The following is a 25,859-nucleotide window of genomic DNA, read 5'->3' as shown; positions in this document are numbered from 1 at the left end:
ATCAATTACCGCAAGCGTACACAGCGTGCCCAATGTGGCAGCCTTTAGGTCACAGGTCAAAGTGAAGGGTGTGTTTAGATTTTGCTGCAGAGTTTCCACAACACTGGAAATATGAAGTTGCAGCTGCAATGGTTTTGATATATTAGCTGTAGTAGGTGCAGCGACGACGGGTTCACTAACTCATACTTTAATACAGGCTCCCCTTACAGGGATGCTTCAAAAGATATTAAAACACAGAGGGCTACAGCTCATAAAATTGAATACCACACCCTGAAAAAAATTTAAAAAATCATCATTCTTGAGAAAAAACAAGTTCTGTTTTTTGTAGCTTCCTCTTTATGGATGAACCGCTATAAAAAAAAGATGTGTTGTTGATTTTGAGTTGTACAGTATACAGGAAGACTACATAGCCACTGACTTTCAAATAGCTGCTCTAGACCTTGTAGGTTCTTCCTGTGTTAGCTTCATGCTAGTCACCCTCCATTCTGCTACAATTTTACAACAATCTAACAAGATGTCTGGTGCAGATGTCTACGCTAAAGTCAAGGTCACTCGGAAACCAGGCCACCAAGCAGCTGCTAAACTGTGTGCAGGTGAGCATTGTCTCTGTAAACTTGGTGCTTTATTACATGAAGAACGGGCTCCCTTTAAAATTGCTGCGTACATTTTTCTGTGCTTTGCTGACACACTTGACTGGGTCTCAGACTCTGCTGTGTAACTCTCTTTGCCAGTTTGCAGTGGTAAAGAGCTGCTTTGCTGTAACCAGACTCGGGTTTCTAATGTTAGGGAGGTGGGAAGGAGATTTCTGCTCATCCATAACTATTAAACACTCAATAGTGCTACATTTAGAAATAAAGAAACTTCATAAATTCAATGACACACGTTTTAACTAGAAGTTTTTCTCAGTTTCTTCAATGTTTTTCTGCTCAAACAGTTAGCTGGAATGAAGATACAAGTTTTCTGTTTCTGTTTTATGTATTGAATTGCACTGGAGAAATGGTCTCAGAATTGATTTTAATAAATATGCACATAAATAATATTTGTTTAGGACTGAAAAACAAACGTAAATCAGGCCTTGCAATAGCTTACCTTCTGAACTACTTTGAAAATACTAAGAACTGTCTGTAATTCTGACGTGTTTGAAAATGAGCTGTACAATGCATGTGTGTGTGCGCATGTGTATGTGTGTGTGTCTCTGTGCTTGTGCATTTGTGTGTGTGGGTGTCTGTGTGTGTGTCCTTGTGTGTGAACTGCTGCTCTGTTAATGAGATGGCATCCTCTCAGAAAGAAACACCACACAGAACAATCCACTGCGAGCAGAGTGTTGCAGGGGGGTTACACTCTGGTGTACCATCTGGACTCTGACATTAGACATGATTCTGAGAGCTCTACTGAGGACAGAGGGGTGCTTTAATGTTATGACTAAGGCTATGATTTTGTCATGGTCACAGAGGTCAGGGAAATTGTGAAAATCGTGAAATTGTATAAAGTCCATGAAATTTTGGAAGTGACGTAAAAACACACTTGATAGGTGCTTCCTTTATAAAATACAGTATGTCATGCAATGTAAATACAAATGTGCGAGTGTGTGTTGCATATGGACGCAGCATTTACGTGTAGTTGTGTAGGTCAGTAAATGAGATAGCTGAGCGAGCAAATATGTAAATGGGTGACAGCTAAAATACAAACAAAAAAATGTGAGTGAGCTGTTTACTGTAAAGAAGGAAGAACAAATGCATTGGAGAACAGAATTCTACCAACATACAGAGGCTTCATTTACAACATGCTGTTTCAGAATCGTGGAAAACGAGACCCGACTCCAACCAGAAACTGAAGTATGCACTATTGCACTCTAAAGTAACATTTAAACTTGTCAGTAGTCAAGTCTGTATATTTTTGCTGTAGTTCTACTATTTAAAAGCTCTTGTGTATGTTGATGTAGCTAAAACTACATTATTTGGTGACTTTTCCATGATTTTTTATTTTTATTTAAATTTTTTTTTGCTGCACTTCGCCGTTGAAATGTACTAAATATTAACTAAAACTAAAGATTTTAATTTTTTGTTTAGTTCTGGGTTTTTTTTCTGTTTTTTATTATTTGGTAAAACGTTAGGTTACTTAACGTAACCCTGGTTCCCTGAAAGAGAAACATTATGTATGGGATATTCCTGCCCTTGAGGTAGGTATTGCTGAGCTCTCTATACCAGAGCTGCCGAAGGCCCCTTCCTGTGATGACGCACTCGGTCCTGCCCACCAAGGGTATAAAACCGTCACTCACCGGAAGATCTCCCTCTTTTTCCATCGAAGCCGTGAGGGCAACTGAAGCGACCTCATGGTTGGTGGTCGTCTTCTCTTTCAGGGAACCAGGGTTACGGTAGGTAACCTATGTATGGGATAATGTATACCAGAGCCGTCACGAGGGAGAAGGAACAGCAGCATATGAGCGACGCACAAGCGCTGTCTAACCCAGGATTTAGCGGTGTGAACTTACACCCTCAAGGCAGTAACAGGAAAACATACAGGCATATACACAGAGCCATTCAGCTATGGGAGAACACATTCCCTATGCCAGGCGGGTGACCAAGCGCGCCGAGTAGGCGGGTTGAAACAAGCCAGCGTATGTAACTCAACAGCGGGGCGCAGCACGTGTAACTGCTTTTAAACAGCGCACCGAGTAGGTGGGCTGAAACAAGCCAGCGTATGTAACTCAACAGCGGGGCGCAGCGCGTGTAACTGCTTTTAAACAGTGCACTGAGTAGGTGGGCTGAAACAAGCCGACAGAAGCCACCCAACCGCGGGGCCAGCTGAGCTGGGTCCCGGTGGAAGTCATGCTTGTATTATTTTTTACTTCTAAACTGCAAGTAGAGAAACGAAAATATACACACTCCACGGCAAGCTGTGCGGGTAAAGAAAACAGTTACCACGGCAACGCGGGTAACTGATTTTGTTTTGTTTTTACCAGCCCACCGAGTAGGCGGGCTGAAACAAGCCGGTGTAAGCATCTCAACAGTGGGGCGCAGCATAGCCGGGTCCCGATGGAGGAATCGTGCTTGTATCGTTTTTTATTCCTAAAACTGCAAGGCAGTGAAATAAAACCACACATACACTCACACAGCAGCAAGCTGTGAGGGTAATACAGCAGACACCAACTCAATTTTTTAAGCACACCGAGAGGGTGGGCTGAGGCAGTCCAGCAGAGTCAACTCCACAGCGTGGCACGGCAGAGCCGGGGTCCGGTGGAGGACGCGTCTCCTTTTCTTTTAAACTGCAATAGCAGAGGAAAACACAAAACAGCGATAGTTGTAAGGCTTTCAGCAGCCTACAATCTCAAAGCGATGTAAGCTGTTACACAGAAAAAGAGTAAACACAGCATAGTAACTGGACAGGGGTGTCTAGCCTGGACTACGTGCAGTCACACGACCGGGGCAGCGCGTAGCCAACCGCGGAGTGGAGCACCGTCTACAGGCAGAGGGCAACGAGGTACCTCGTGCACCTGAGGGCGCTATGCACCCTGATGTACTAAGCACCTGCCTACCGAGCACCGTGTGTGGGATGATGGTGTTGCAGGCCGTACAGGGACCCCGATATGGGCCTGACTTTGTGCATTAGCACTGAGGCACTGCTCGCACTACGTTGAACACTGGTAAGTGTAAGTGTAAGTGTGTCCACTCACTAGCATTACAGCAAGGTATTAACACTGAGCACTGTGCGCCGAGTACCGTGGGCACGTAGTGCGCAGCATACTATGCAGGGTATGAGCACTAGTGTAGAACCAGTTTACGTATGCACTGTTCACTATGTACACCGCGTGCAACGTGTATGCTGAGCCCTGTGCGCACCGAGTATCCTGTTTTCACAGGTACTGTGCAACACCGTGAGCTATGTGCCAGGTTGAGCAGTGCTTATGCAATAACCTGTGCATCCCAAGCGCACTGTGTATTGCATTCGAGATGCTAGGCAGGGAGTCCTGAGACAGAACGTCTGGCTTGTGCATAGCACTAAGCACTGCTTTCACTGCGTTTGACCCACAGGTACTAACACAGTGTAAAATTCACTAGCGCTACAGCTAAGGTTATTAACACCGCTTACCCTGCGCCGGGTACCGTGGGCACAAAGTGCACCGTGTACTACGCAGCGTATGGGCACTAGTGCACAACCAACTACGCCTGCACCGTGTACAATGTACACCGCGTGCAGCGCTTGAGCTGAGCTCCGTGCGCACTGGTATTACCGTGCAGCACCACGAGCTATGCGCTAGTAGAGCAGTACTTACGCAACAAGCGCAACGTGCACCGCACTGCCTTGAGCGTTCCAAACGCCTTGCACAGTGGGTACCGTACCTGTGCACTATGTGTGCTGTGAATACCAAGCACTATGTACTGGGGCACTACGTACACCACGTACCGTGTTACGCTATCGTGCCCTACGCTGGGACGTTGGAAAATGCGCAGCCTGCGTTGCACACTTGCGCAACGAGATAGAATCACGGGCAATGCGTGCGCCGTGCTACCGCAGCACCGGAGAGGCCGCTACGCAAAGTGCATACCCTAACCGCGTGGTCAACACACACACCTGGTCAGCGCGGAGCGTGTACATGGGGGGGACAGAGGCCGAAGCCGCGATAGCTGATGTTTTATTTAGAAAATATCACAATTTCTAATGAGAAAGAAGTGAAGGAGAGAGAGAGAGCACACCGAATGCACACAAACCGACTCACCGCAGCGGTCAGGTTCGGCTGGCGGCTCCACTCGACAACGGGGATACGGCAGTACCTAGCCCCGAGGAGGAGAGCGCAGCTGGGTCACTCGACAGCGGGGATACGGCCAGGCCTGGCACCGAGGAGGATACTGTGTTACTCTCAAGAAGAAAAGACAACTCATTCGCGGATGACTGCACAGACAGTCGCTCACATACGACAGACAGGTAAAAAAGAGCGGGCTACCACCACCAGTCGAGGAGGCCACGGAAAGACAGAAAGATAAAAGAACTCTGTCTTTTTTCAAGAGTCGTTGATTCCAGGAAATTGGCAAGCCAGCTTTCAGCACGAATGCTAGGGAAAAACAACTGGCCCGAATTGACTCGAGGGCTATTTCTTATCACTCAGCTAAACACAGAGGTCTTACCTTACCGTCTTGAGGAGGAAAAAGAGGGAGATCTTCCGGTGAGTGACGGTTTTGTACCCTCGGTGGGCGGGACCGAGTGCGTCATCACAGGAAGGGGCCTTCGGCAGCTCTGGTATAGAGAGCTCAGCAATACCTACCTCAAGGGCAGGAATATCCCATACATAATGTTTGGTGTTCGTCTTCGACTTGAAAGGGAATCGTTTTTTTTTTGGTTATTCAAAATAAACACCACTCAAACACATCCATTTTCAGTTTCTATATGCATTGAATGTATGTTTCACTAATACATATACAAAGGTTAACTTACTGAGTTGCAGAGAATGGATTTGTAAAGCCCTGGTTAGCTCTCCTTTAATGGGGAGCAGTGATAATGTTGCTCGGTCTAATAAGTGGTAAGACTAGAGGTGAAATTCTGCTGGTACTCACCAGTACTCCGTACCAGGTCTTATTTTAATGGCGGTACTGGGTACCGGGACTTATTTCATCTGCTTTTCATCCAACGCGCTTGCATTCCATTCATTCACACTAGCGCAATGTTTCTCAAATGCGCTTTCATTCAGCACAGTTCATGCTGCTTGCATTCTGTTTCCTAATACTGCTTCTCTGTCTCTTAGCTGCTATTGGCCACCATTAAAGTCAGTATAATTACTGCATGTTGACTGGCCAAGTTTTCATTCTGATTAGATTTAATTTTGGCATGCGTCACAAATCTCTGCCCTATTGCATTGTGTCAGCAAAAATTCACTTTAGTGTCCGCCATTTATTTTAGCTCAAGACATTTGCTTGAGAAAAATGTCTCATGTAAAATGTTTTTTTCCGTTTCCATTCGCTCAGTTTATTTTACTCGAGTAAACCGGGCTTTTCACCCAACGTCATGCAAATGAAGGGGAAAGGTGGGGGTGGATATGTAAATTAGCTATGCGTAAAGTACTTGTGCTGTTTTTGAAGATTATTAGTGAAATTTTGTGAAAATGTGGTTTCCATGTGCAGAGAACAGGTACCCGAGTGAATCTAAGCTGCTGTAATAAAGCAAAATACCTTGTGCCTGGTTGGTTAATAATGTGTTTTACTGCTCTTGCCCAAATTGTTTTTTAAATGTCATTGGCGTGGTGGCATGTCGTTAGTATCGAATCCGTTTTCAACTAATTTATCTTACGACTCATTCATTAAAAATTAACTGAGAGGTATAAAATGAAATTGACCAACACAGGTAATGCAGATCACCATGGCTGAAAGTTGGCGGAGACTTAGGATTCTAAAGCTCTGTGCCACACATCTTCCACGTATGCTCCCAAGGCTGTCTGGATTGGGAACAGTGGATGTTTTGCTTTTGTTTCGGAAGCTTGAACCTCCAAACATCCTCTACCAGCAAATCCTTATGCCTTGTTATCTAATGCCAATGGCTAGCGAAAGGACGGTTTGGACACATACTTGTCCATCTTGCTGGTGGGAAGAGATTGTGCTGCATCACTCTTTCACAGACCTGAAATGGATAGAGTCCTTTCGCGTCACCAAGGCAACATTCAGCATTATAGTGCAACTGGTAAAGGAAGATATGCAGCCAAATATGAATTCAATTATGTACGGCCTGCTGTTTCACTGGAAAAAAAGAGTGGTGATAGCTCTGTATAGGCTGGTATCCTCAGCTGAGTACAGGGTTAGGGTTACTCAGCTGAGTACAGGGTAGTTGGCAATGTGTTTGGGGTGCACAAAACAACAGTTCATCGCTGTATTTATAAGTTTGTCAACTCCTTTGTTCAGAGGCAGTGCAACACATACATAGCTATGCCAGATGTAACTGAAGCAAAAAGCATTGCTCTGCGGGACCGTCCTGCTTCTCCCAAACATTACCTCCAGGCAGACGCGGCTATATAAGGCACAACATTCCACATCTGTCCTGTTCAGTAACTACAAACAAAAAAAACAATAAAAAAAAATGTTCACAAGGCTAAACTACCACCGGGAAGGGAACTAAAAAGCAAAATTAGCTTACCCGCTCCAAGTAGTAGTAGTAACAACAGGGGAAATGCACGTCCAGTCACGGCTGAATCGAAACAAACAACACACGCACCCAAAAGAAAAGCTTGTCCACAAAGCTGGCATGAGTGGCTTTTATTTAGTCCAAGACTGTTCATTGACTAGCCGTAATTATCACTCAATTACCTACAGGTGCGTAGAATTCTAGTCCCACCCGCTACATTCCACACACCCCCCCACCCCCTTAGTGCATCGACGTCCCGACGATGAATTCTCAAATGACTTACTAAAACCAAATCTCACCGGATCAGGCACCTGAGGTTCGCAATCACCCAACTCTGCTCCGCGCCCAGTGCATCTGCTGAGGGTTTAGAATGTTGTCCTGCAGTCGTCCTGGTACTGTGTCGTGGGGGCTCAGGAACCTCTTCTGTCTCGACTAGTCCCTCTCTTGGATACATAGGGGTAGACTGAATGTTATGATCATTAGGCGGATCTAAAATGACAAACAGGACCGAGTCCTGATCTTAAGTACTGCTCTCGGTAAGGTCAGGGATGCCAGGCAGATCTACTTCCAGGTCTGGTTCCAAAACATCTAGCGGATCCTCTTCAAGGGCTTGATGAAAAGCCAACTGCAGCTCTGTCCCATGGACATGTCGCAAGGGGCCCTCCTGGTTTACGGGTACAATTCTGTATACCGCCCCACGATCTTCTGGCTGTTGTACTGCTCTATACAGGACAGAACTCCACATATCCTGTATCTTGTTCCTTCCCCTAATGCCATGATTTCGCTGGTACACCAGCTGACCCTCCAGCTGACCCTCCAGCAACGGGGACTCTCTCACCTTGCTGTCATGTACCCGACTGCGCTGCCTTCAACTCAAACTGTTCATATGCAGTACGGAGTCTGTCTTGGTGTTCCTAAATCCACTCTTCCGTACTGCCGTCCACCAGTTCTGTAGGAGGGGAACCCAAAAGAAAATCTCCCGATAACTGGGGTTCCCGACCAAACATCAAATAGTAAGGACTCTTACCAGTAGACTGATGCTCCGTAGTATTGTAGGCGAACATGAGTTGAGGAAGATAATCCGGCCAGCGTCTCTTTTTCTCTGGGGGTAAAGTGCGCAAGAGATCATGCAAGGTGCGGTTAAACCTCTCACACTGCCCATTACCTTGCGAGTGGTAAGGGGTAGTGCAGCTCTTCTGTATCTCATAGGTTCGACAAAGTTGCTGAATTATGGCACTCTCAAAATTACGACCTTGATCTGAGTGTAGCTGCCCTGGCACCCCAAACCGACAGAAACAGTCCTTAACCCTTTGTGGTCCTATGTCGGACCTGGTCCGACATTGCAATTATTCCTATCCGGTCCAATGTGGGACCCTGTCCGACATCATCAAAAAGACGCAAAAAACGGGTTTCTAGTCGTTTTTTCTCCGGAAAAAGCAGAGAAACCCATTCAATGGCTGAGTGGGAGCGACAGGAGCCGAGACAAACCAAAAAAAAAGGGCGTATCACATGAATAGTCATACTTGCCCCTGGCATCAGATAATGGTGGCCATAAGGAAACAAGCCGGCTGGAACTGAATCAGCGCTCAGAGAATATCATGGACATTTGCAGAGCTTTTTTGATATGGTATAGTAATAAAATAATGACTTGGATCGCATTATTGAGGCGTTTGGTGATAAAACGAGTGATCAGGAGATGATTGATCGGTATGTACGACTGTTATTATTATTATTTATTTATTTATTAGCATATGTGAAAGCGATAGCGAACGAAAGGGTGGGGCGGGGCTGGAGATGCCTAGTGAGTGCTTTGTTGATATGCAGGGACTTTTAAACCTGTTTGACTGAGGAAAAAAATACTTTTAAACAGCACGTCTAAAATTAACTGCGCGTGTGAAAATAAATTGGACCTGACTCGCCTGACACGCACTTAATAAACGGACTGCAAAGGGTTAACAGTACAAAAATTGATTTTATTAACAAAAATCTTAAAAAAAGAATTATGACAAAATACAATGATTGTTGTAGCCAGACACTAGTAGTACTGCTTATGTCCACTAGAAAGAGAGGTCGTAAATCCTAGCAAGAAAACACACAAAAAGAGCAATGCTACAAATCAAATGTGAGGAAACATAAGAACTGTAGCACAATGGGGATGGGGTGAAATCATCCCCCCAGTAAAATGTGTGGTTTTGTTTAATGGTTTGATTGTATTGCTTTATTGTTTAATTGGTTTTGTTAATTATTTTATTGCTTAGTTACCCCCTGCACCTGGTGAGTATTATTAAATTGGAACCAGGTGCAGGGTATAAAAAGAGAGCAGTTAGTTTGCTCGGGACTGCTGAGAAGAAGGAGGCAGAAAGTTGTACTCTGCGTCCTGGCAGTCGTGAGAAAGGAAAAAAAGGTGCTGTATTCAACCTGTGTGGTTTTTGTGTATTTTTAGTGGGGAAACAGCCTAGCTGTCCCACGTGTAGTCAGGGTTTTCCGGTGTGTTAGTTAGTGCTCGTACAGAGCTAGGTATTTATTTTGTTTGTGGGTATTTTGTGTTTTGTTTTTGTTTTGTTCATTGGTTCTTGTCACAAAGACGGCCAGAGTGGGTGGCGTCAGACCAGACAGGAATACACAGACAGAGACGGTGGTGATGAGGAGCTGAGTGCAATGGCTGCACTCAGCGTTTATTTAACAAATAAAAGGGTTTAACAGTACAAAAAACAGGACACGGCACTTGTAGCCAAAATAAAAAGACAGACAAAACGGACTAACACTAAACAAACGGTGCACGGAGAGACAAACAAACACGGTGAGAACAAACACTTTACGTTTACTTTTAATGATTTTAACTATCCTCTCTCTCTCACCCGTTCTCCTCTTCCGAACACCTAACCCCGACTGAGTGAAAATGTGCATCTATATATACTGTTGTGCTGGGATTCAATTACTAATTAATCATTCACTTGAATCCCAGCACGTGAATTAATTCTGTGCAACCCCGTGCTCACATATTACATTTAACCAGCACGTGAAGTGATTTGTGCTCTCCTCGTGCCTAAATACAAATCTACACTTTAAATATACGTGAAACACAGACCCGTTTATATCCCGTGTACCAATCTATACACCAACATTAACACACACACGCACGCAACATACAACACAGATCACACAAATGCACACAGGGGCGGGGCACTTTGCCACATATACCCCCCCTTGTGCGCAGCACACATGGCCTCAACGGCCACCTCCCCCCTTAAAAACCCAGCAGTCCAGAACAAAGTCTCGGGCTGGGAAGGGAGGCTTCAGTGGGCCCTTGGCTGGCAATGCTGTCAGCACCCCTGCCGGTAGTGGCACGGCTGACAGCCTGTTGGTCCCATCCTGCAGCGAAAAAGCTGCGGGGGCAGGTGGTCCCCCGACCTCCCCCTTCTTCGTAGCCGGCAGCTCCCTCCTGTGGGGCTCCGGCCACAAGAACTCCTGCAGCGAAACTGCTGCTGGGGAAAGTGGTCTCCAGACCTCGTCCCCCTTCTTCGTGGCCGGCAGCTCCCCTTTCTGGGGCTCCGGCCACCGTACTCCCTGCGGAGGTACGGGCAGCAGAGGCAGCTCCTGCTCCTCTGCTCCGGGCGGTGGCGGAGGCAGAGGCAGCTCCAGCTCCTCTGCTCCTGGCGGTGGTGGAGGCAGAGGCAGCTCCAGCTCCTCTGCTCCTGGAGGTGGTGGAGGCAGAGGCAGCTCCAGCTCCTCTGCTCCTGGCGGTGGTGGAGGCAGAGGCAGCTCCAGCTCCTCTGCTCCTGGAGGTGGTGGAGGCAGAGGCAGCTCCAGCTCCTCTGCTCCTGGCGGTGGTGGAGGCAGAGGCAGCTCCAGCTCCTCTGCTCCTGGCGGTGGTGGAGGCAGAGGCAGCTCCTGCTCCTCTGCTCCTAGTGGAGGAAGCGGTGGAGGTGGCGGAGGCAGAGGCAGCTCCTGCTCCTCTGCTCCTGGTGGTGGTGGAGGCAGAGGCAGCTCCTGCTCCTCTGCTCCTAGTGGAGGAAGCGGTGGAGGTGGCGGAGGCAGAGGCAGCTCCTCTGCTCCTGGCGGCGCTGGCTCCCTCCGCTGTGGCGGCTGGGCTGGTGCGCGCCGTGCTGCCTTCAGCAGCATGAATAGAGGCTGCTGGGGGACACCAGCCTCCTGCCCCTCTCCCCCCCAAAAATTTCCAGGGGGTTGGGCCTGTAACTCCTCCCCTTCCGGCCCTTGGGGCTGAACCAGCAGGCATTTTCCCTCTGCTGGTGGCTTGGGTCCCAGGGCTGTGGAAGCCCCGACTTGCCTCCCTTTGGGCTGTGGACGCACCGACTCCTCCCTTTTGGGCTGTGGACGCACCGACTCCTCCCTTTTGGGCTGTGGACGCACCGACTCCTCCCTTTTGGGCTGTGGACGCACCGACTCCCCCCTCTTGGGCTGTGGACGCACCGACTCCCCCCTCTTGGGCTGTGGACGTTCGGGCTCCCCCCACTCAGGCGTAGGACGTTCGGGCTCCTCCCACTCAGGCGTAGGACGTTCGGGCTCCTCCCACTCAGGCGTAGGACGTTCGGGCTCCTCCCACTCAGGCGTAGGACGTTCGGGCTCCTCCCACTCAGGCGTAGGACGCTCAGGCTCCTCCCATTTGGGCTGTGGACGCTCAGGCTCCTCCCGCTTGGTCTGTGGACGCTCAGGCTCCTCCCCATAGCTGCGGAAGGGACAGTGGGCGAACAGGTGATCCTGGTCGCAGAGGAGGCACCCCGGCGATGGCTTGTTACATCGCCGTGGATGCCTGGCCCTTAGGCGGCACTCCTCCTCCCTGTCCTTCACCTCTTTATCCGGTTCCTCCTCCTCCTCACCTTGGAAGGGGCAGATCGCCACCGTGTGTCCGTAGACTCCACAGGCCATGCACCAGCCTTGGTCCTCGAGGCCCCCGAGGAGGTCCTCCAGGTCCCGGCAGCCGTCTCTCCAGCCTTCCATTTTCACTTTTTTTTTTTTTGAAACCAGTCCTGTGGTTTTTTTTTTTTTTTTTTTTTGTTTTTTTTTTTAAACACAAAACCCCCTCTCCTGGTCTGACGCTTGGAGGCGCTGTTATCCCACGATGACACCACGTGTCACAAAGACGGCCAGAGTGGGTGGCGTCAGACCAGACAGGAATACACAGACAGAGACGGTGGTGATGAGGAGCTGAGTGCAATGGCTGCACTCAGCGTTTATTTAACAAATAAAAGGGTTTAACAGTACAAAAAACAGGACACGGCACTTGTAGCCAAAATAAAAAGACAGACAAAACGGACTAACACTAAACAAACGGTGCATGGAGAGACAAACAAACACGGTGAGAACAAACACTTTACGTTTACTTTTAATGATTTTAACTATCCTCTCTCTCTCACCCGTTCTCCTCTTCCGAACACCTAACCCCGACTGAGTGAAAATGTGCATCTATATATACTGTTGTGCTGGGATTCAATTACTAATTAATCATTCACTTGAATCCCAGCACGTGAATTAATTCTGTGCAACCCCGTGCTCACATATTACATTTAACCAGCACGTGAAGTGATTTGTGCTCTCCTCGTGCCTAAATACAAATCTACACTTTAAATATACGTGAAACACAGACCCGTTTATATCCCGTGTACCAATCTATACACCAACATTAACACACACACGCACGCAACATACAACACAGATCACACAAATGCACACAGGGGCGGGGCACTTTGCCACAGTTCTTTATTAAACATTAGCGCAAGAGCGCTTTCAAACCCTCCATCTCTGTGTCTGGTCAGTATTTTAAAGGGGCAAAATGAACCCGAGCCGCAAGGCTCGTTTACAGAACATAAGAACATAAGAAAGTTTACAAACGAGAGGAGGCCATTCAGCCCATCTTGCTTGTTTGGTTGTTAGTAGCTTATTGATCCCAAAATCTCATCAAGCAGCTTCCTGAAGGATCCCAGTGTGTCAGCGTCAACAACATTACTGGGGAGTTGGTTCCAGACCCTCACAATTCTCTGTGTAAAAAAGTGCCTCCTATCTTCTGTTCTGAATGCCCCTTTATCTAATCTCCATTTGTGACCCCTGGTCCTTGTTTCTTTTTTCAGGTCAAAAAAGTCCCCTGGGTCAACACTGTCTATACCTTTTAGGATTTTGAATGTTTGAATCAGATCACCGCGTAGTCTTCTTTGTTCAAGACTGAATAGATTCAATTCTTTTAGCCTGTCTGCATACGACATGCCTTTTAAACCCGGGATAATTCTGGTTGCTCTTCTTTGCACTCTTTCTAGAGCAGCATTATCCTTTTTGTAACGAGGTGACCAGAACTGAACACAATATTCAAGGTGAGGTCTTACTAATGCATTGTAAAGTTTTAGCATTACTTCCCTTGATTTAAATTCAACACTTCTCACAATATATCCGAGCATCTTGTTGGCCTTTTTTATAGCTTCCCCACATTGTCTAGATGAAGACATTTCTGAGTCAATATAAACTCCTAGGTCTTTTTGATAGTTCCCTTCTTCAATTTCAGTATCTCCCATATGATATTTATAATGCACATTCTTATTGCCTGCATGCAATACTTTACACTTTTCTCTATTAAATGTCATTTGCCTTGTGTCTGCCCAGTTCTGAATGCTGTCTAGATCATTTTGCATGACCTTTGCTGCTTCAACAGTGTTTGCCACTCCTCCTATTTTTGTGTCATCTGCAAATTTAACAAGTTTGCTTACTATACCAGAATCTAAATCATTAATGTAGATTAGGAATAGCAGAGGACCTAATACTGATCCCTGTGGTACACCACTGGTTACCTCGCTCCATTTTGAGGTTTCTCGTCTAATCACTATTTTCTGTTTTCTACATGTTAACCACCCCCTAATTCCATGTGCAAGCATTTCCTTGAATCCCTACTGCAGTTTGTTCAGTTTGAGAATTAATCTTTTATGTGGGACTTTGTCAAAAGCTTTCTGGAAATCTAAATAAACCATGTTGTATGCTTTGCAATTAGCAATTGTCAATGTTGCATCCTCAAAAAAATAAAGGAGGTTAGTTAGACACGATCTCACTTTTCTAAAACCATGCTGACTGTCTCCCAGGATATTGTTACCATATAGGTAATTTTCCATTTTAGATCTTAATATAGTTTCCATAAGTTTACATTTAATAGAAGTCAGGCTTATTGGTCTGTAGTTACCTGGTTCGGTTTTTTCTCCCTTTTCGTGGATCGGTATTACGTTTGCAATTTTCCAGTCTGTCGGGACAACCCCTGTGTCAAGAGACTGTTGCATGATCTTGGTTAGCGGTTTGTAAATAACTTCTTTCAATTCTTTGAGTACTATTGGGAGGATCTTATCCGGCCCAGGGGATTTGTTTTTTTAAGAGCTCCTAGTCCCTTTAACACTTCTGCCTCTGTTATGCTATAGTTATTTAAAATTGGACAGGAACAGGTCGACATGTGGGACATGTTGTCAGTGTCCTTTGTAAAAACCTGTGAAAAGTAATCATTTAATATATTTGCTATTTTTTTCTTCATCTATGATTTTGCCATTTGTGTCTCTTAGACATTGAACCTCCTCTTTGAATGTTCTCTTGCTGTTATAATATTGGAAAAACATTTTGGAATTGGTTTTAGCCCCCTTAGCAATATTGATTTCTCTCTCTTTCTTTGCCTTTCTAACTTCCTTTTTGACTTGTGTTTGCAGTTCCAAGTACTCTTTCTGTGTACTTTGTTTTTGGACCCTTTTAAACTCTCTGTAAAGTGCCTTTTTTTGTTGAATTTTTTTTAAATTGATCTATTGAACCATTTTGGCCATTTTGTTTTAGATTTAGATTTGTCTACTTTTGGGATGTAATTGTTTTGAGCCTCTAGTACTACATTTTTAAAAAACAGCCATCCTTTTTCTGTGGATGTTTTCTCTATTTTACTCCAATCTACTTCTGTTAGTCTCTGTTTCTTACCTTCATAGTTTGCTTTTCTAAAATTGTAAACCTTAGCTTTAGTCATTACCTTTGGGTTTTGTAGCAGGGCGGTAGAGAGCCCTGTACATTGATTTGTTTTTATTTTCAGAACAGGGTTCCCCCTCTGCCCCTGTGTTATTTTGTATTTATTTATGTATTTATATGACGGCGAAGCGCCGTATGTTTTGTTATTGTTTTTGTATTTATTATTGTATGTAAATATGATGCCGAAACACTGTGCGGTTTTGTTTATTTTTAAAACGTGTTCTTGCGAGATTGGTGCTCGTCCTCTGCCAGGAATAATGAATAAACTCGTGCAGAAGGTGGCCATCTCCCGAATTAATTAAGTGATTCATTTTGTTGCTAATCGGGAGATGGTCACCTGCATAATAGCCTGCAGCTCGCTACACTCCGGGTGGGTGTACGAGAGGAGCGATATGAGCGAGGAGAGAGAAAAAACTAAATTTAAAAAGAAAACATACAGGAACAGTGAAGGCTGTTGCCCAGCCTGACCTGTGTAGTTTTATTTATTTTGTGTTCGTGACTTGTTTTTGTTTAACTGTCTTATTTCGCTCTGTGAGCAAGTTTCTTTTTGTTAAAACCTTTTATTTTATTTTTGCTTAATAAAAACGGCAAACGCCGCCTTTAACTGCAGTACTTGCCTGGTGTCAGTATTTTTCCCGTCCCTGCTTCTGTTTGACGTCACCGCCCAGACAGGCTGCCACAGGGTTTTAAAAAATACTTCAAATGAGACCATGTTGTGGTCTGAGTTTGCCAATGGCTCTCTGACCTCTGTTTTAGTTATTCTGTCTTTGTTATTTGAAAAGACTAAATCAAGGCATGCCTCCCCTCTATTCGGTGCCTTGACAAATTGTGTTAGGAAGCAGTCATTTGTCATTTCCACCATTTCAATTGCGTCCGTCGTGCTCCCCACCGGGTTCTCCCATTTTATACGGGGAAGTTGAAATCCCCAATTTGTAAGGCTTCTCCTTTTCAACACGCATTTCGAATGTCATTGTAGAACAGATTATTTTGCTCAGCGTCTGAGTTTAGCGGTCTATAGCATGCTCCTATTATTATGCGCTTTGAATTTTTGTCCACTATTCTGACCCATATTGAAACCACTGGGCAGTACAAGCCATCGGGAGACGCGTCAAAAATCACACTGGACATTTCCATCAATGCATTCCATAAGTTTACCAAAGCATTATCATTTACTTTCAAATGTTTACGATTAAGATTGGATTGGCAGTGTTCAGTACAGTCGCACAAAGTCACCAATACATACCTCTCTGCAGTCTGCAACAAACAGTGGCTGTCCAGCAAAGCACAGCATGGCTCTGACAAACTCATTAACAGTCATTCATAAAAGCTTCATAAACTGATTGCTTGTCTCTCAGTTCACTTTATTGTTTTATTTTAATGTGTCGTTTATTTTTCAGTATGTTCTTTTATTGTCATCGTGAACATGTACCTCAACACCTCATCTGACCCGCTTCTGATATTTTTGCTTTTTGCATACTTTTAAACATTCGTTTTCTTTTGAATATTCATAAACTGATTTACATTTTCTCCTCATTCCTCATCCACTCAAAATATTATATTTTCATGTATTCCAATTTCATTTTCGATCAAGTCAATAGTTACCACGCCCAGCAATTGCCACAATAATCAGACTTTGATAGGCCAACATAATCAGGTGAGAGTGTGTTTGTGAAGTGACAGAGAACCACGTTTGAATGTTATTTGATCCTCTGACGTCTAAACATCCTAGGATATAGTGTAGTGCTGCTTATTACAATGTCAGAGTCAAAACAGCATTTTAATCAAATTATTGTGTATTTTCTATCAAATAGTACCAGGATAATATTGAATAATAGACAAAAATCGGGTATAAATCAGAACAAACCGACGTCCTGTTAAAAAAAAAAAAATCCTGTAATTTTCCGGTAAAACTCGGAATAAAGCGGAAACGTGGAACATTAATTGTATTTTTTAAGTTATTTTTAAGGCTTATTTTGTATTCATAAATGCATTGTGTACCTGCTGTGCATATGAGTACCTGCACTTTTCTGTTGAGAATTTCACCCCTGGGTAAGACAACAGAGCCTTGGTTAGCTCTCCTTTAAAGGCTGGGCAGTAATAATTTAAAGCCAGTAAGATGTAAGGGAATGGATTTGATAAAGCCTTGTTTAGCACTGCTTTAAGTTGAACTTGATTTTAAAGCATTGTTAATAAGAGCCTACTATCTGATGCTCCGCTAGTAAAATGGTCAGATCAGATGTTCACTTCTCCTGTGTTTTGTTTGTCTTCACTCCCAGGAAGGGAAGACGATGTCACCTATGCTACAGTGAAGTTTGCAGAAGCTCCAAGCTCCCAGCAGCAGCAGCAGACAGACCCCAGCCGCACAGCGGGTGAGCCCATGAATAGCACTGCTGTCAGTGTCATCATGTTACATTATATTCTCCCTTACCTTTTCATGATATCTGGAATCATTCAGTGCTTCTTATTGTCAATACTCAGCCATGGTTTATTCCCTTTAGTCTGGGTGTTAAGGTGCTTTGACCTGAATTCAGGGCCAGCTCTTCAGTTCTAGCTGCCAGGTTCCCTTTACCCACACAGACTGGATCAGCAGAGTGTCTGTATTGTAGAGAGTGCAATCTAGTGAACACATACTGTGAATCAAGTTTCCTTTTACAACAACAGCAGAACAGCCTTGCTGTATTTATCCACACACCCTGTTGAAACACCTGTTAACTAGCTCCTGAGCTGCAGCTTTGTGCACAGGGCTCGCAGTGCTGGACTGTTTTAAAGAGCTCCTCAAGTTTGACATTGCTTTTGCAGAAGCTCTGAGCTCCCAGCCTCTAACAGCACAGTTGCTGGGACAATGATATTAAAATAGCAATGCTGCCCTGTGGCAGAGCAAGAGCTCTGCCTATAAATAGTGTGGTGCTTTGGTGGTGGTTGGCAGGGATGGGGTTAATTCCTGTTCCCAAATAGAATGATTGGTGTTAATTGGCTGGCCTCCCTGCGTCCGCCACCCGTCCACTCCTGCTCATCCTGAACTCCGCTGCTCGCCTGGTGTTCTCTCTGCCTCGCTTCTCCCATGCAACTCCACTCCTCTGCTCACTCCACTGGCTCCCAATCACCACTCGCATCCAGTTCAAGACTCTTGTACTAGCCTACAGATGCCTTGACCAGACTGCACTCAGCTACCTCCAGACCCTCATCTCTCCCTACACCCCCATTCGACCTCTCCACTCCTCCTGCACTAGAAGACTGGCTCTACCTCCTCTATGCTCCCTTGCCTCCAGAGCCCGCTCCTTCTCCTCCCTCGCCCCGCAGTGGTGGAATGACCATCCTACAGATGTCAGGACTGCCCAGTCCCTGGCCACCTTCCGGCGCCTCCTCAAGACTCACCTCTTCAGACAGCACCTGTAGAACTCCTCTTTTTTTTCCCTCTGGACACTTATCACTCTTCCTTAAATGCGCTTTACTTGCTCTTATCTGCCCCCTATTTTACTGCATTTAAATTTTATCCTGATGTAACTATCACTGACACTGTTATCTGCTCCGTTACTGAATCGTGTTTTGTCATACATGTACTTGCTAGAACCAAAGTCATTGTATTTATCTTGCTCTTAATTGTATTATTACTTGTACTGTGATTCTTGAAATGTATTTTTGTTTACGACTGTAAGTTGCCCTGGATAAGGGCGTCTGCTAAGAAATAGATAATAATAATTAGAATAATAATAATAATTGGGAGCAGCCACAACACATAAAAGGACAGCCCAGGACCCCATTTGAGAAGGAGGGAGTTTGGTGAGAATTTTGTTTATCAGGTCAGTGAAGGCTCTGCCCAGCCTGAACAGTTTTTGTGTTTTGTTAAAACCGTGTGCCTGTATTTGTTCCTGTTTGTATTTTGGATTATTTTGTTAATTAAATGTGCGCTTTGGCGCTCAAACTGCAGCTTCTGAGTCTCTGTCTCGCTGCTATCCTGTCACATGCCCATGTCATCTCACTTCTTTAGTGACAACTACATGGGCACATCACTATCTGAAAAATATATTTGTCCTACAGAAACAAACATGGATTTCTGCTGTGAGACTGGCAAGGATTTCATGAAGTCTTTTCTATACCGCATTGTATCTTGTGACTGAGTGTTTGAAGTTATAACTCCAGAAAGTTTCTTTAGTATACTGTGTACTGTATCCTGAGCTATGTTCTCTCTCCTCAGACCCCACCCCGCCTGTGAGTGCTGCTGGCAAAGCCTCTTCATACAGACAGCCTGCACTGGTCTTCCTCATCCTGTGCTGTCTCTTACTGGCTGCCATCATCTCCCTCGCTGTCTATCGTGAGTATTCAAACACTGCTGTTTGTTAGCAGGGTTTCAAATCGCTCGTGTGGTATTCTCTGACTTAATCATCACCTCACAATGGTGCCATTTCACAAACAACTGATTAAAAGTTTTGTTTTTAAAAGTCCAAGTTAATTAATTAAATAAAGTTTGGTTGATTAAATACATTTCAAAGTCCATGAAACTCTTCTAAACTGATTTTAGCTTCTTCAAGGAAAGTGTCATAAATATCAAACTTGTATTCACATAAATGGACTTGTGCAAAGAGCATTCAGATACCAGTTTCCCATGACCAGTATGTGAAGCATGGACAGCGAATATCACTGCATTTCAGTCAGATTTACTGAACTGATTAATCAGCTTTAAACATGCACACAACAAGCTGGTTCAGTGCATTGGACTGAACAAAACTAATTCACGCTTGTCTATTTGTTTTTCTCAGTTTTCAGAGCTAAAGACACTGAGAAATACACCAGCCCGTCCACAAATGATTCATCATTACTGAATCAGCTGCAGCACAATAACAGGCTCAGTGAAACTCATTCTGAGCTGCTGAGTAAGTATAGCAAGCTCTCTGGATCTCATTCTAATCTGCAGAGTAACTATAGCAGGCTCAATTAAACTCATTCTGAGCTGCAGAGTAACTATAGCAGGCTCTTACAAAATCAGAGCCAGCTACTAGATGAGAAAAACACACTCCAAAAAGAAAATTCAGAATTGAAAAAGAACAATACTGAGCTTTCTGTGAAATCATCAATCTTGGATAAATACTGTCCTCTCAAAGAAGGCTCTTCAAAGGTTAAGTTGTGAATTCTATAGATTCCCATCATTATTATCATTAACAGACTGTACCGGCAGGGAAGGGAGAGACAGAGGCAGCATTCACCTATCTACTGCATATCTCTCTCTCGATCCAGACGGGTCAGGTTTGACTGGTTTGAAGAGCACAGCATCGACTGGGGCTGGGGTACTCAATGGGGTATCAGTCTTGGCTATCAGTCCAGTCACCACTGCCCCACCCCTAGTTCTGCATTCATGGAACATGGAGAATATTGAAGGAAGCAAGCAAGGGCTCTGAGTGATGAGATTAAACAGGAGGACAAATAAAGCAGCCCTCCCCATTTACTGATCTATCCCAGTACTAGTTGGAGGGGAGGGGGGGATGCAGTATCCTGATAAAATCATCCTAATGCTAATGCTGAGAATCTAGCCCTGTGTTGTAGGTGCAGCCCCCTTCATCAGATCTCCAGGTGTTTCTGTTTAACATGCACTGCTTCTTTCTCTCATTGTGCAGAGCAGGGTTGTTCTTCAGAGAAGTGGATGCAGTCCAATGGAAAGTGCTACTACTTCTCAACTGATAAAATGGACTGGAACTCCAGCCATGATAACTGCACATCAATGGGGGGGCACCTGGTGATTATAGAGGGCGAGGCAGAGCAGGTACAGTTTGACCATCATCTTTACAGAGCTCTGTTTATAAAGCTCATGAAACACCAGGCAGCTTCCAGGAAACTGCTTTTCTGGCAGCTGTTGAAGCCACTATTATTATTATTATTATTATTATTATTATTATTATTATTATTATTATTATTTATTTCTTAGCAGGCACCCTTATCCAGGGTGACTTACAATTGTTACAAGATATCACATTATCTTTACATACAATTACCCATTTATACAGTTGGGTTTTTACTGGAGCAATCTAGGGAAAGTACATTGCTCAAGGGTACAGCAGCAGTGTCCCTCACCTGGGATTGAACCCACCACCCTCTGGTCAAGAGTCAAGAGCCCTAACCACTACTCTACACTGCTGCCCTACTACTCCACACTAGTTGACTGTGACATTTTCAAACAATTTCAAACCAAGCTGCTCAAATCAAATTGCTTGAAAATGTCTCCACTCCTCCAAGTAGTTTCTGGAAAATTGGCTGGAAGTTGCCTTTTGTTTCCTGGGTTTAAGTCTTCTACCCCCTGGGCTTCTATTTTTCTTCAGGCCATTCAGCCTCCATAGCCTCTAGACTAGAGATTCTCAAACTGCACAGCAGTATAGTAAATACTGAATGGATTGTAACAAGGCAGCGCATAGTGGCACAACTTGAAAATAGAATTCATTTTTGTTTCCTTATTCCCAGAAAAATGATAATAGAAATATTAGAGGTTCCTGCACACAAGTACTTTTTAATTGGCAGTACAGCAATCTCCAGCAACGCTTACAAATACATCAAGACAAGTCAGATAATGTTTGTCTAATGGCCGTTTATTAATACAATGATTTGTGATTTACACATGAGGTAGTTCTGGGGGAAATCTGGGACTAATAATACAACGAATCCTAGTGAGCTGCTGCAGCACCACTAACTCCCACTTACTTGTAAGTCGGGGCCCCTTAAGATCACTATGCTTTTACCTGGTCTGTATAGAATTAACCAATTTTACCTGACTATGGCTACAAAGACAGACCAGCAACCTGACCAATCCCCCCCCCCCCCCACAATTAGTGTCAGCACCAGCACGACCTCAAGGTATCTAATTTACAAAGCTATGGCTAATTAATAACACTCCATAAATACATTAACGCTATTAACAGGCCAACTATAAATATATTAAAACTATTAAAATAATAGCCAAACATGATGATTAAAATGTGCAAACTCCCTCTTATTAAATTAGTAGCTATTTAATAACAACCAACACTACTTTCTTTAAGCCACCCTCGCCGTAACCTGATCCACCCCCTGAATCAGCACTATAGGCAGAAATAATCTCAGTTTGCCCTCTACAGTCTGTCCGGACACAGCACCTCAGCCTTTCATCTCCACAACCCCAGACAGCTCAAGTGTTCTGCTCACTTCAGGGAATCACAGAGGCTTGATCTTGAAATACACAGGGAGAGACGAAGCGCAGGTCACAGCAGCCTGTTCTCTAACCCTATTCTGCAGTTTTTAAATCTCCCGGAGATCATTTCAGTTTCGAGGGGGCATTTTGATTGGGAGTTTCCTGATTGCTCTCACTTGGCAATCCTCTCCCAATCGGACTGTTTGTCACTAATGTCTTAGGCATTCATATTCACTCCACACGTGTACAATAAAGAAACAAAACGGTGCTCAATTATAAAATATTACAAATCAAACAAAGTGAAACACAAACATCTAATAAAATTGAAATAAACCGTAATATGTGGCTTAATCAAAAAAACAAACTATTTAGTGAAAAAAAGAATAGAAAACAAAATAACCCTGTTACATGATATTGTTCTGTATCTCAGTGTCACAAGGCCTGTCTGTCACCTCAGCAGTGAAAGTGAATTTTCTGGGAAGCCCCTGGGTCACCTCTGTGGACCTCCTGGGGTCCCTGTACCCCAGTTTGAGAAGCACTGGCGCCCTGCCCCTTCAATCCCGGGGTGTGCATTTAGAGTCTGTGATTGTCACTGGTCTATCAGCAAACATTTCAACTGAATCAGATCACACCTGACCTGCAGGAAACCATTTGACAGCAATTTACTGCAGAACATTTTGATGTGTATAAAAGAAATCCTGGTTCATACAGTTATTTGTGTTTTGAGTGTAATAAATAACCCCGGGGTGTTGCCCCTCCGGTACACAATAGTGCCCTCCCACCCAAACCCTGCCCTCCTTCAATCCTGCAGAGAACACTGAGTTCACACACTGACTTCATGAACACAAGACAATGTGAGCTTTATGAAACCCCCACTGCCACAGACAGGCTCTCGTATAATCAGCTGAAAGCTACTCACCCCTCTTGCTGTCATTTAAAGGAAGGTTTGCTCTATTTTTAAAAGGGGGAGTGCTCTTATATTTCCACTAGGGGGCAGCTGACTGGTAGATCTCCACTACAATTGATAGGAGTATTTTCTGTTTAGAGATTCTTATTGAATGAAGCTAAAGCCCATGCAGGGAATCGCTACTGGATTGGTCTGACTGATGCTGTTACTGAAGGAGTCTGGCTCTGGGTGGGCGGCACTCCTCTCAATGACAAGGCACAGTAAGAGCTTCAATCTCATTCTGAAATCACTGCTGAGGATTAAAAGGATATAGCAGCAAACAACCTAGTCATTTTCTACTGACATTGTGTGATACTGACTGGCATTGCTCCTCATCTCTTTCAGATACTGGTACGGTAAGGAGCCTAGTGACGATAAGGAAGGTTGGGACTCGTCCGGGCAGGATTGTGCAGACCTTATGTACATGTCAGATACCCTCAAAGTCTGGTTTGATCAATCGTGCACACAGCAACCCAACAGAAGGATTTGTGAAACCATGGCAGTGATAATCAATATATAAAACAAAAGTGGGTCTGTTTCACTTTGTCTCTCTATTTAGATAGCAAACAGGCTACAAAATGAATGCCACAGGTTACTTACATTTCACTTTATAAACTATGGTATCCAAGTATTTGGATAAAATATATAAAAAATACACATAAAAAATCAAACCATAGCTTTTATAAAGAGTTTGTTGATTCAAATGTCATTTTGATATATATATATACACTACCGGTCAAAAGTTTTAGAACACCCCCATTTTTCCAGTTTTTATTTAAATTTAAGCAGTTCAAGTCCAGTGAATAACCTGAAATGGTACAAAGGTAAGCGGTAAACTGCCAGAGGTTAAAAAAAAAAGTTTAGGTTACCAAAAACTGAAAAATAATGTACATTTCAGAGTTATACAAAAAGGCCTTTTTCAGGGAACAAGTAATGGGTTAACAACTTACAGCTGTTCTGCAGCAATGGAAGTAAATTAAGCCTTGAAAGTTGATGCTAACAATTCCTACAGGTGTCCCAACTTTTGTTGATTACTTACAAACCCTCTGTCTGTATAAAAACAGTGATGGAACAGACTGTGTTACTACACCCTCTTAAGCATTATTTGGACTGTATTGTACTGCAGGAAGTAGTATATTGCTCTCATAATGGCGAGAAAAAGGCAATTAACAAAGGAAGACAGACAGACCATTATAACCCTTAAAAGTGTAGGTCTTTCCTTTAGAGAAATTGCAAAGAAAGCCAAGGTGTCAGTAAGTATAGTTTCCTACACCATCAAAAGGCACTTGGAAACTGGAGGAAACTCTGACAGGAAGAGGTCTGGCAGACCCAAAGCCACAACAGAATCAGAAGACAAGTTTCTGAGAGTCAACAACTTGCGTGATAGGCGGCTCACAGGACAACAGCTTCAAGCACAGCTTAACACTGGTCGAAGTAAGCAAGTCTCAGTTTCAACTGTGAAGAGAAGACTTCGAGCTGCAGGTTTGACAGGTCGAGTGGCAGTAAGAAAGCCATTGCTAAGATGGCAAAATAAGAAAAAGAGGCTTGCCTTGGCCATGAAGCACCGCCAGTGGACTACTGAAGACTGGAAGAAGGTCTTATGGACCGATGAATCAAAATTTGAAATCTTCGGTTCATCACGCAGGGTTTTTGTACGCCGTCGAGTAGGCGAAAGGATGGTTCCTCGGTGTGTGACACCAACTGTCAAACATGGAGGATGAAGCGTGATGGTCTGGGGCTCTTTTGCTGTATCCAGAGTCGACGACTTGCACAGAGTGACTGGCACCCTGAACCAAAACTGCTACCACAGCATTTTGCAGCGCCATGCAATACCCTCTGGTATACGCCTAGTTGGTCAGGGGTTCATCCTACAGCAAGATAATGATCCAAAACATACCTCCAGGCTTTGTCAGAACTACCTTAGAAGAACAAGACGGTAGGCTTCAAATCATGGAATGGCCAGCACAGTCTCCAGACTTAAACCCCATCGAGCTGGTTTGGGATGAACTGGACAGAAGGGTGAAAGCAAAGCAACCTACAAGTGCAACACATTTGTGGGAACTTCTGCAACAGTGTTGGGAAGAACTTTCAGAACAATATTTGATTTCCATTGTAGAAATAATGCCACGAGTGTGTTCGGCTGTTATATCTGCAAAAGGTGGCTACTTTGATGAGTCAAAAATTTAGATTAAATTTTGTTAAACAAAACAATTCCATGATTTCTTTTTTTATCCCCAATTGTTTATTTGTTCTATGCTTTAATTTCAGAGTACATTGAGACATTAAACTGCGTAAATTTCAATAAAAACTGGAAAAATGGAGGTGTTCTAAAACTTTTGACCGGTAGTGTGTATATATACAGTATATATATATATATATATATATATATATATATATATATATATATATATATATACAGACATGCTCAAATTTGTTGGTACCCTTACAGCTCATTGAAATAATGCTTCATTCCTCCTGAAAAGTGATGAAATTAAAAGCTATTTTATCATGTATACTTGCATGCCTTTGGTATGTCATAGAATAAAGCAAAGAAGCTGTGAAAAGAGATGAATTATTGCTTATTCTACAAAGATATTCTAAAATGGCCTGGACACATTTGTTGGTACCCCTTAGAAAAGATAATAAATAATTGGATTATAGTGATATTTCAAA

General features: G+C 44.0%; 1 protein-coding gene across 1 annotated transcript; it reads left to right on the top strand.

Moving 5' to 3' along the window:
• The first annotated feature begins 402 nt into the window (after positions 1-402).
• On the top strand, positions 403-25,397 carry LOC117962876 (hepatic lectin-like). The gene is made up of 6 exons (XM_058993527.1): positions 403-593; positions 17,367-17,459; positions 19,286-19,402; positions 19,848-19,961; positions 20,700-20,845; positions 23,532-25,397. Exons 1-6 carry the CDS (start codon positions 467-469, stop codon positions 23,544-23,546), a joined length of 612 nt encoding a protein of 203 aa, XP_058849510.1. The 5' UTR covers positions 403-466; the 3' UTR covers positions 23,547-25,397.
• The last annotated feature ends 462 nt before the right edge of the window (positions 25,398-25,859 follow it).

Source organism: Acipenser ruthenus, chromosome 20 (assembly GCF_902713425.1).
Source record: "Acipenser ruthenus chromosome 20, fAciRut3.2 maternal haplotype, whole genome shotgun sequence".
Classification (NCBI taxonomy): domain Eukaryota; kingdom Metazoa; phylum Chordata; class Actinopteri; order Acipenseriformes; family Acipenseridae; genus Acipenser; species Acipenser ruthenus.
Note: the sequence above shows the minus strand (reverse complement) of the source record. Positions and strands in the feature narration are given on the sequence as shown.

What these genes read in the sequence shown, in the direction of transcription:
- LOC117962876 (XM_058993527.1), top strand. Translation starts at nt 467, where the DNA reads ATGCTAGTCACCCTCCATTCTGCTACAATTTTACAACAATCTAACAAG. An exon ending in AGCTGCTAAACTGTGTGCAG is followed by an intron (nt 594 to 17,366) that starts GTGAGCATTGTC and finishes CTTCACTCCCAG; the next exon opens with GAAGGGAAGACGATGTCACC. An exon ending in CATCTCCCTCGCTGTCTATC is followed by an intron (nt 19,403 to 19,847) that starts GTGAGTATTCAA and finishes TGTTTTTCTCAG; the next exon opens with TTTTCAGAGCTAAAGACACT.